This window comes from Arachis duranensis, chromosome 6, assembly GCF_000817695.3.
Source record: "Arachis duranensis cultivar V14167 chromosome 6, aradu.V14167.gnm2.J7QH, whole genome shotgun sequence".
NCBI classification, from domain to species: Eukaryota; Viridiplantae; Streptophyta; class Magnoliopsida; order Fabales; family Fabaceae; genus Arachis; species Arachis duranensis.
This window is the reverse complement of record NC_029777.3, coordinates 672,996-683,056: the sequence shown is the minus strand read 5'-3', so window position 1 is coordinate 683,056 and position 10,061 is coordinate 672,996. Positions and strand designations below refer to the sequence as shown.

The 10,061-nt window shown below is 33.8% G+C and overlaps 1 protein-coding gene across 6 annotated transcripts; it reads left to right on the top strand.

The window, feature by feature from the left end:
* The first annotated feature begins 278 nt into the window (after positions 1-278).
* On the top strand, positions 279-9,328 carry LOC107491648 (uncharacterized). Of its 6 annotated transcripts, none has more exons than XM_021126091.2 (19): positions 279-424; positions 690-1,584; positions 2,278-2,466; positions 3,000-3,083; positions 3,549-3,608; positions 4,022-4,066; positions 4,159-4,355; positions 4,442-4,981; positions 5,178-5,271; positions 5,443-5,619; positions 5,698-5,787; positions 6,201-6,263; positions 6,358-6,432; positions 6,522-6,572; positions 7,310-7,387; positions 7,660-7,794; positions 8,048-8,155; positions 8,356-8,421; positions 8,866-9,328. In XM_021126091.2, the coding sequence occupies exons 2-19, from the start codon at positions 1,126-1,128 to the stop codon at positions 8,938-8,940; spliced, it is 2,586 nt and encodes an 861-aa protein (XP_020981750.1). In that variant the 5' UTR covers positions 279-424; positions 690-1,125; the 3' UTR covers positions 8,941-9,328. The 6 variants fall into 6 exon arrangements, 5 of the variants coding, with proteins under 5 accessions (XP_020981750.1, XP_020981749.1, XP_020981751.1 ...); XM_021126090.2 differs by having other exon boundaries at positions 5,175-5,271; XM_021126092.2 differs by having other exon boundaries at positions 5,175-5,271; positions 8,048-8,160.
* Positions 9,329-10,061: the final 733 nt, after the last annotated feature.

Sequence of the window (10,061 nt, the reverse complement as noted above, 5' to 3'; positions counted from 1 at the left end):
TAATAACTTTTAATAAAAAATTATGATACTTTGAGAATAAACTGTAAACACTCTAAATTCTAAAGAGTAAAAAGTGGGAGATGAATTGAATGTTGCAAGCTTGGGAAGTCTCCGACAGAAAAGGAAAAACGCCCGAAAAAAGATGGAACAGTGTCAGATGAGCAATTAATGAAAGTTGGAGGGGCATGGCATGCAATATCAGAAAAGTAGTACCAAAGTTTGAACATGAGTTGTCTTTTCCCTTCCCCTTCCCATTTGTATTGTTCATCAATTCCTCTCACTTTCTCACTATAATAGTAATAACCATTGCCAATTTATTATCACCTTCCTCCTCTTTCTTCCTTCTTCCATATTTAGCATGCAACTCTCTTCTCTCTCTCTCTCTCTCTGGTCAACCCCCAAATCTTTGGCAACAACAACAAAGGTAGTAACATTCCTTTTTTCTCATTTTGTTTCCTACTACAACGCCCCGCGTGTTCTTTGGGTCCTTCTTCTTCTTCTTTTACGATTTGCCTTTTGAATTCCCTGCATTTACTTAGTTTTTGTTTCCGTTACAAACTTGTTTACGTTGGACGTACATTTGGAGCGTTATTCATTGATTATCACCATTGTTCTGCCATTAATAAGAAAATTTTGGCAAATTTGGGCATCATTGTCATTGTTGTTTATGATTCTCTTCTTCGTTTCAGAATCAGATTGGTATCCATTATTACTAGGGAGGAAAAGTTTGAAAATTTGAAAGAGGAAAAGGTTGCACTCTAAAATCTAACTGCCCCAGAGAATAATCACAAGATTTCTTGATCGTTAGGGACTTATTATTAGAGGATATCATATTTTCCTTGGGATTCGGTGTTGAATGAGGAATGAGGATCATTAATGATCTAAGGATACAAAAGATTGGATTTTTGGTGATAAATTCTATCTGGGAATCGCCTTCTCATTGAAGCCAGTATCTTGGTAGAATCATCAAATTGAAATGAAATGATCCATAGGCGTGCTTATTGTGTTGGCCTTGGAATTTATCTCAGCAATGAATTTAAAGCTGCAATATAATTTATTGGTGAAAAGTGGAACTCTAGAGCATGATCTGTTTTGTAAATATTATTATATATAGAGAAAGGTTAGATGGATACAAAAGAAGAGGCTGAACCTCTTGAAGATAAGGCCTCATCCCCAATTTTGCAGAAGATATCTGAGGGGTCATTCAAAGTTGCAGGTGAAGCATCAAAGAGTATGTACTCTGGTGATGCTGCCGGTGGCAGAGGCGGTGGTGATGGTAATGGTAATGGTAACGGTGGTGGTGGCAGTGGCAGTGGTGGTATTGGTGGGGTCGGTGTTGGATCAAGAGTGCCACAAAAGAGGCCTAGTTTATTACATAGAAGAGCTCAAACTGAACTTTTTACCCAAGGGATTCAACGTGTTGACAGCTTTCAGAAGTTGAAGGCTCATGTTAACAAGGCTTTTCGATGGGGAAACAGATTCCGCGAACCAGATTCCCCATCATCAGACTCCCCGTCGCATTTGAGCCTCGAGGTCATGGCGAACCAGAAACGGCAGTGGTATCAGCTTCATCCCAAATCTATGGTATCCAATTTTTTAGAATCCCTTCATGTACTGCATTTGTGTATAGAACATTGTCAATGCTTGACTGATCTGCAAATAGCATCAGAATGTATTTCATATTTTGAAATGTGTACTTGTATTTCATATGGTACTAACATGTTGACAAAATTAACTCGTGTACTTCTTTATGTTGATCATGTTTCATCTCTAGTAAATTTATATATCAACTGAATTCTTGAGTTTAGTTTTCAAAATATTATCCTCCTGCATGTGGTATTTTAAGGTCAGATATGCACCATTAGCATTTGTCCATTAAGTATTATGGCAACTGAAAGAACTAAGAGCATGAATTTCGAGGAATCTTTCCAAAAATATGTTTATATATATCCAAAGAAACAAAATAATATAAGTGAAGAGGATTTTGATTTCTTAAGTGGTTCTTGTTTGTTTCTATTCTTTACCATGCCATGTTGGTACCTTGGGTAATGAATATATTGTTGATGCTAAAAGTTATTTGGAGGTGCTTCTCATAAACTTGGTTCTTGGAGCTCTTGATTGGTTTTGTTCTGAAATATATTTTTTAATCAAGGAGAAACATTAAGATTGATGCTTTATTCCAGTATCTTTTAGGAAGTAACTTCCTGTTGCTTATACATGTTTGTCACAAATGTAATATTGTCGATTTTGTTTGAGTCACCGGGAACATTTCTGTAGGATTGTGTAAACTATAAGGAGCCAACCACGCTTTTTGAACATTTTGTGATTGTGGGGCTGCATCCTGATACTAACTTGGATGCTGTGGAGCATGCATTTGCTAGAAGGAAACGATGGCAAATAGAGAAAGAAAAATCTGAATATGTAGATTACAAAATGCCAAAGCCCGACACAACTTTGGAACCACAGGTTTGTCATGTGTCAACTTTAATATATATATTTAATAGAAATGGAAATTTTGTTTTAGAGAAAAGGAAGAAAGTACAGTTAAGGGTTAGATGAGATATCCCCCAAAACAGAGAAAGTGATGATAAACAAAGAATAAAGAAATTAACTGGCCTATCTCAGCATATCATAAATACAAAGGATCATTTAAAAGTTGTTTGTAGTTATCTATTGATAAATATTTAATGTTAATTTCAGTAGCTTTGTAAAAGATGGGTTTTATAGGCATGGTTAGTGTCAGGTGTCTGGTTTTCTTAGGAGTTTTATTAATTTCACGAGTTTTGAAAGATATTTGGGATATTAGTAGTATGTCTGCACTTTGATGATGGATGGAATTTTCGAATGTATAATATGCTGCTACGTTTCAAGTGAGGTCACAAGCAACTAATTTGATAGTACAAACTTAAACATGTCCTCCCTCTTTACCATTTCAACTTAGCCTATTCCTATGGATCAATAGGGTTCATTGTTGATAATATCTTTTAATGAAAATGCAGATACTTTTCAAATATCCTCTTGGAAAGAAGCTAACAGTACCACGGAAGGAGTTATGCTCCTTTTGCTTTCCTGAAGGTGTAAAGGTCTGCTTGAAAGCTATTTGTATTTACTTAGATATATCAAATGGTACCTTTTCTCATTGTCTTCTAACAAAAATGCTACCTTTCAAATTGTTTACTATAGTTTTCCATTGTTTGCACTTGGTGCCACTAAATTGATCCTACTATCACCATGTGTTTACTCTTGCTCCTTTGATAAATCTGCTTCACAAAGTTACTCTTTTTTTAATTTTCTATCAATAAATGATTGAATATTTGAATATTTTATTTGTTTTGAATTTTGAAATTATATTATCAGTTTCAATGTTACTTTTCAGCATGCAAACACAATTTGAGTGTTTATCTCATGTCAAGAACAGCAATAGAAGTCTATGGAATATAGCGAATTCTTGAGTTGGCTGTTCTTAATTGTTAATGATAAATTGGCCATCTTTATTTTTCCTGGGGTAGAATCTTATTCTGTTTCATTTATTAAATGTTGATATACAGGCATCAATGTTGGAGAGGACTCCATCTCTAAGTGAATTAAATGAACTTGTCTATGGACAGGTACGCCACATCAATCTCTGATTTTCTTTGGCAAAGTAGATGTTTTTGCTTTTGACAAGCTCAGCAATACAGATAATCAATTCATTCTATATGAGCATAATGTAGTATTTGAGCACATGTAAGAAACTGAGAATCATAGAGGAGCTCTACATTTCATGATCTTTCATTTTTTTGTCTTTGTGCATTATTTTTCTGCACAAAAAGCTCTTATTCAAGAGACATAAGAAATTATTAATGATAGTAACAAAGTATCAGCATATCTCTTAATTTGTTCTTCGTTTTGTAGTTTTAGTTTTTCCAGTTGAAAAGTGGTAATGAATCGGTCAGTGTCTTACTGTGTAATTAACCTTCTATTGAGCACTCATCACCTTCAAGACCAAAGATATAATACTTCTCTTGTTTATTATCTGCAGGAACATTTAGGCAGAGATGATCTATCATTTATCTTTACACTCAAGGTAAAAATTGTGCTGACATCATAATTTTGTATAGAAATTTGAAGATGAGTGATTACTGAAACTCATCTTGTAAACTTCAATTCCTTGATTAGGCAGCAGACAGTGCAACACTTTATGGAGTTTGTTTACATGTGCCTGAAATTGTTCAGAGGCCCCCTGGTATCCTAGACATGTATTGTCCTCCATCGCCCCGTCCATTCAGCAGCCGGTTTCTGGTTTCTGCACCACGCTGTTACTGTTTGCTGACTAAAGTTCCTTTCTTTGAGTTACACTTTGAAATGTTATACAGGTTAGCACATTGGTTAAAGACATGCCTAATGTCCTTTGGGTTCGCTAGATGCAAAATGAAATTCATTATGTCTTACTTGGCTGCAGTCTCATTGCACAGGAGCGTCTGAACCGGATAACTCAGTTTGTAAATGAGTTGAATCTTACTGGAGGCATTCCCACGTCGAAGCCAGATGATCAAGTGAGCTTACATGTTGAGTGCCCAGAGACAGAATCATTTAGTGACTGGATGTCTTTTGCAATACCTGTTGAAGGAGCAGCAGTAATTACTGCTGCTGCTGCTGGGATTTTATCAGATGACGAAGTGATACAATTATCACCAAAAATATGGGAATCTCCGAAAATATGGGAATCTCCGAAAAGATGGGATTCTTGCTCTCAATCTCCTGCAAGTATGACTGCAAGTGATGCTTCAGAGTTTTTCCTGGCTAGAGATATCGAAAAGGATGGCAGGAAGAATATCCAAGGTCATGATAATTGTGCTGTTGAGACAACAGAAATTCATGATTCTACAGAAAGAACACAGGGGAATGGTGAAAGTGATCAACTTTCTCCCAAGTTTGGAACACCTTTTAGTGCTAGGAGTTGTGAATTAGAGCGGCTTGAAAGTTTGGACTCACTAGCCAGGTGGTAGATTTACAAATACAGCATTCTAGGTTTCAGTTCTCTTTTCAATAGACTATCTTGCTGATTCAACCCCCGTCCCTTCTTTTTTTTTTCCCTCGAATTTATTGTGCTGAGCTGTGTTTATGGTAATAATTTGTCTTCTATAATCGAATCCTATGGTTGCTACTTACTGCTTCTGTATTGTTTCCATCAGCAGTACAGCTAAAAGTGTGGTTTGGGAAGATGATGATGATCTTTTTGCAAACAATGAAAGAGACTATGGGGATGGCTTCTTAATCGAATTTCCTACGGTAAGTGACTGAAGTGAAGCCGACCCCACCTAGTGGGACAAGGCTTTGTTGTTGTTGTTGTTGTTGTAAGTGACTAAAGTGTAAACCAGTTTACCATTTGTTTTGCTTTGGTTAGTAAGGTGACTCTTGATTAGCATTAACATGCTGCGTTGTTGCGAATGGTTTTGATAGGAGAAGAAGAATGATTTGCTACAGATAGTGCATCGATATCATTCACATTGTATTCCACCTCGAGGAACCGAATTTATCTTCCATCCACTTGAACATCTACAAGCTATTCAATATATAAGACATTCAGTTGAGGTCCTTGGCTTTAGCAATAGTTTAAATTCCTCTGAACCTGCTCAGGTAATTCTCTAGTGTTTCTTTTTAACACAACGCTTCTCTGCAATTAAGTTCACTCATTAGAGCTGTACTTGTTAAAAGGCCAAGGCAAAGTTGGCTGCTGCCGAGGAAGCCTTTGCATTATCAATTTGGACGACTGCAACTACTTGTCGAGTTCTGTCCCTTGAATCTGTAAGCAGATATTCTACCCGAAGTTCAACAATGTTTATCTGTCAGAATTTATTTGCAGAAACAGTTCCTGGAAACCATTCCACACATGCAGAAATTCTTATCAAACTATTGTTATTTTTAATAAATTCAATGTAGAAAGCTATTTTCATGTTGATTTTGTTCCTCGCTGATGCTTTATTTTTTGGTTGATGTTTTTTGAAGTATATTTAATGCTAGTTCTGATACTAAAAGGGAAATCTTATAAAGTCATGATAATTTTCCACCAGAATATCAATATAAAAGTGTGGCATTAATGGAAGATTGTGAGCCATGCATAAAATGAAATTACTAAATAATTATATGTGCTGCAAATATCTTGTCAGTTTCTTGATGAAATTGATATTTTAATCCTTTTTTTAACATGTTACTAGCAGATGCTGTCATTATTTACTGGAGTGTTATTGGAAAAACAGGTGGTAGTAGTGTGCCCCAATCTGGTAAGAATTTGAAACAATAATCGTAGTAGTTATTGTTAGCCTGACAATATTTTGTGCTAAATAATTCATTTTGGTCATTCTTGACACAATGCAGGGTGTTCTATCTGCCATAGTGCTATGTCTTATTCCAATGATTCGTCCATTTCAATGGCAGAGTTTATTTCTACCTGTGAGTTCAGTGGCTTCCAACATGTTCAATTATATTTTCCATGTGAATTTTACCTACATATCTAATAATATGTTAGCCTTGCTTTTCAGGTTTTACCTGGATCAATGCTTGATTTTCTTGATGCACCTGTTCCATATATTGTGAGTTTCTTTTTACTTTATTTTCAAATTGGCATGTCATGTTTGTTTTGTTGACTATTGTTATGGTATCTGTTATTGCTCGTGCTATTGGTTTTGCTAATGATTACATGAGAATTCATAATTCTTTCAATTATAGTCTCCTTTATATATGTTTTTTTTATCTAGTTATGGAATGAAATTTAAGATTTAGCATTTTCTATTTGTGTTTGTGAAATTTCAAATTTGACCAGCAGCATTTTTTTTAAAAAAGAAAAAAGAAAAAGAAAAAATTCTATCCTACATCTACAAGATAAAACTAGATCCTTTTACTTTCACTGCTCATAAGATAAAATTATTCTGTCCTGTTTCTTTTCAAGATATTCATGTATTTCCGATTTCATCTTGAATTGGTTATGCTTTGGCTCTTCTTTATGATCCATTGTTCTTTTCTTTTCCTTTTCCGCTTATATATGCCTTGCATTGAGAATTATCGTGTTCATGTTCATGTTAATAATGGTGTTTTTCTTTCATTGGGTGAACTTTTTCAGCCACGAACTGGTTGTGTGAGAGTAAAGTTTACTTGTTAGATTAGAAAAATGTCTCTGTAAAAGTAAATCTTCTATGTCAAAAATGTTCATGCATGCATTATGACTTGAACTGAATTACCCCTGATTTCCGTGTGATGTTCGTATTTAGAACCTTTTTGTGGACACCGCATTGTCTAAATTATTTGATCCAACTTTCTAATGATTCTGCAGGTTGGCATACAGCGTATGCCGGATGATTCGCATATGAAAACTAATAACCTTGTTCTTGTTAATGCAACGAAGAATCAGGTTTGTAATGATATTTTAAAGAGAACTAATTGCATGGTATTCAATCAGCTTGTTTAGCAATATATTTAGGATGTTGTAACATTATTTATATACCTATCTATCTTTACATTCCAAAGTATTGGCTAATATGCATCTTTTAGACCCCATTGTTGAACATCTATTCTGATAAGACAAATGGCAGATGCTATAATATCATTTGATTTTGCTCTCTTAATTTTCTCTTCTGTTTTCTTTTTTTATTTCCTGCTAAATATTGTTTTCTAATTTTGTAGGTTAAAATGTGTCAATTGCCAAAACTTCCACAGTATAGAGAACTTTACTCGCAGTTGAGTCCAATTCATGCCAAACTTAAAAACGAAAGTTCGCATGCTAAAAGACATCCTATACATAGGTGCAATGAAGCTCAGGTTTTTTCTCACTTCTCTCCATCAACTAAGAACACTTCGGGTCTTGTTACAATAAAAACAATCAAATCATAGTTTCTATTTTCGTTTCGTATTTTTACTTTTTATTTACAAAATCTTGAAACAAGAACATTAAAGATGAAAACATAAACCAGAGAGGCCTTGAATTTTGATGTTTTACTATATATGCAAGATTTTCAAGTTGTAGTCATGCTTTTTCCACCTGTGGCAACTACTGATTGTACTTTGTTCACAGGCTAAAGCTGCAACTCAGTTTTTGAATGTAGTTTGGCACTATTTGGAGTCACTGTGTTCAGATCTAAAATCTCATACAATAACTAGTGTACAATCGAATAACGACCGGGTAAGGTAGCCAACTTACTTTAATGTAAATTTGATAGAAGGAAAGAAATACATATAAGAATTCTCTGTGTTCTATAATATCACATTTTATATTCCTAAATTTTATGTTTTTTTAAAAGGAATAGTAATAAATAATGAAGAATAAGTAACTTGCCAACTTGTTTTTTTTTTTCATGCCTCACCCTTGATTAAATTTTTCAGGTTTCTTTACTTCTTAAGGAGACATTCATTGATTCATTTCCTAATAGGGACCAGCTATTCATGAAGGTAACAACCTTTTTCTTATTATATTTTTAAAGAAAAATTGTAGGACATTTTGATCATGCACAGTTTTGTCATCCTTTGTCTTGTTTAGAATAAAAATTAATTGTCCTCTTAATATGTGGAGAAATGTTCAGCATTTTTAACATTATGGAGTGTTACATCAGATATTCAGGACCACAGGGGTGAAAAGTTAGGACCCCCCTTCAATGGTTCAAATGTGTAACTATTTTGAATGAAGATTAAAGATTGTAACTAATTTTTTAAGAACAGTGTGCACTGCACATATTGTCTTTATTATTTTTTTTTTCTATTATAAAAAGAATGATCATTTTTTATTGGAAAACACTCTTTACCATAGCATAATCCTAGAATTTACAGCCATGTTATTATTATTATTATTATTTTGGTTTTTAGGGTATTGATTATGAGTCGTTGTTGGGCTTGCAGCTATTTGTAGATACACAACTGTTCAGTGTTTTATCAGATTCTCGTATATCAAGTTTTGAGAGAGGTCAGTTATAGCCACATTAATTTATATAGGAACACAAAGGTGGAGTGGAACATATGCTTCTTAACCCTTACTGGTGAAGGTGAACTAACTTAAGTGCACATGAAATTTTGCTAATCAAAGAATCCAATGTATTTTTTTTTCTTTGGGAATGACAAAACATTGATATGGGGTGTTCATGGTTAATGAGATTTGTATTATGCTCGATACAAAAGGGATGCAATGAAGCCCTGTATGCCTACACCGCTGATTATGCTGACCCTAGAGGAGAGAATCAGAATCAAGGTCCCTATTTTTTTTTTTTTTGTTGAGGGATATATGGATATTGTTAAATCAAGGTTCTCCAGTGCATGTGTACAGTACTACAGTATAAGATATCATGCATATAAATATTATTTTTATAACGTCACATGCTTTCAATAAAAAGATATTTTACTAATGTATCTTATCCATGAATATTATTTCATATTTTTTATCATCACTTTTACAATGATCAATATTTAGATGAAATGAGGATTAAATCTTCACCGACTCAATTTAGAAGTAAAAACAGAAACAAGTGCAAGTTGGTTATTTTTCTCAAAGCAAAAAATAACTCTGATTAAAGGTTCCGAATAGAGATGGCAATGAGAGAGTAGAATAGAGTTTGGATTCTACCTTAATTTCGAGTTGAAAACTTTTTTAAAATTTTATCCTACCTGCCTGCAAGTTGAAAATTTCTCAATTTTAACCCTACCCGTATTTTAAAATTCCAAACCCTATCTTACCTGCAGAAAAATAAAAAATTTTTAGACAAATATAAAATTCAACCGTTCTAAATTTCATTCATATTAATAAAATAAAAAATTAAGTTTCAAATAAAAATTAAAAACAATAAAATTTTACAAAATCCAACATAAAATTATAAATAATATGATCATCAACTAAGTAACTTAGTGATTATTTCAAATTTTTATAAGAGAAAGATTGTGAATTCAACACTTACTTTTTTCACTAAATACATAATTTTCACATATATATTATATAATATATTAGGGGTGCAGGCAGGCAAACTCACACCGCACCCTACCCTATCCATGGGTCGGTCTGGGTTGAGTACCCACAGATAAGGTATATATTTTATTAATTGGATGCA

Excerpts from the sequence above, each read along its gene's own strand:
- LOC107491648 (XM_021126090.2), top strand. The coding sequence starts at position 1,126 with ATGGATACAAAAGAAGAGGCTGAACCTCTTGAAGATAAGGCCTCATCC. Across the intron at positions 4,067-4,158 it reads CATTTATCTTTACACTCAAG|GCAGCAGACAGTGCAACACT; the intron begins GTAAAAATTGTG and ends TTCCTTGATTAG. Across the intron at positions 6,433-6,521 it reads GGCAGAGTTTATTTCTACCT|GTTTTACCTGGATCAATGCT; the intron begins GTGAGTTCAGTG and ends CTTGCTTTTCAG.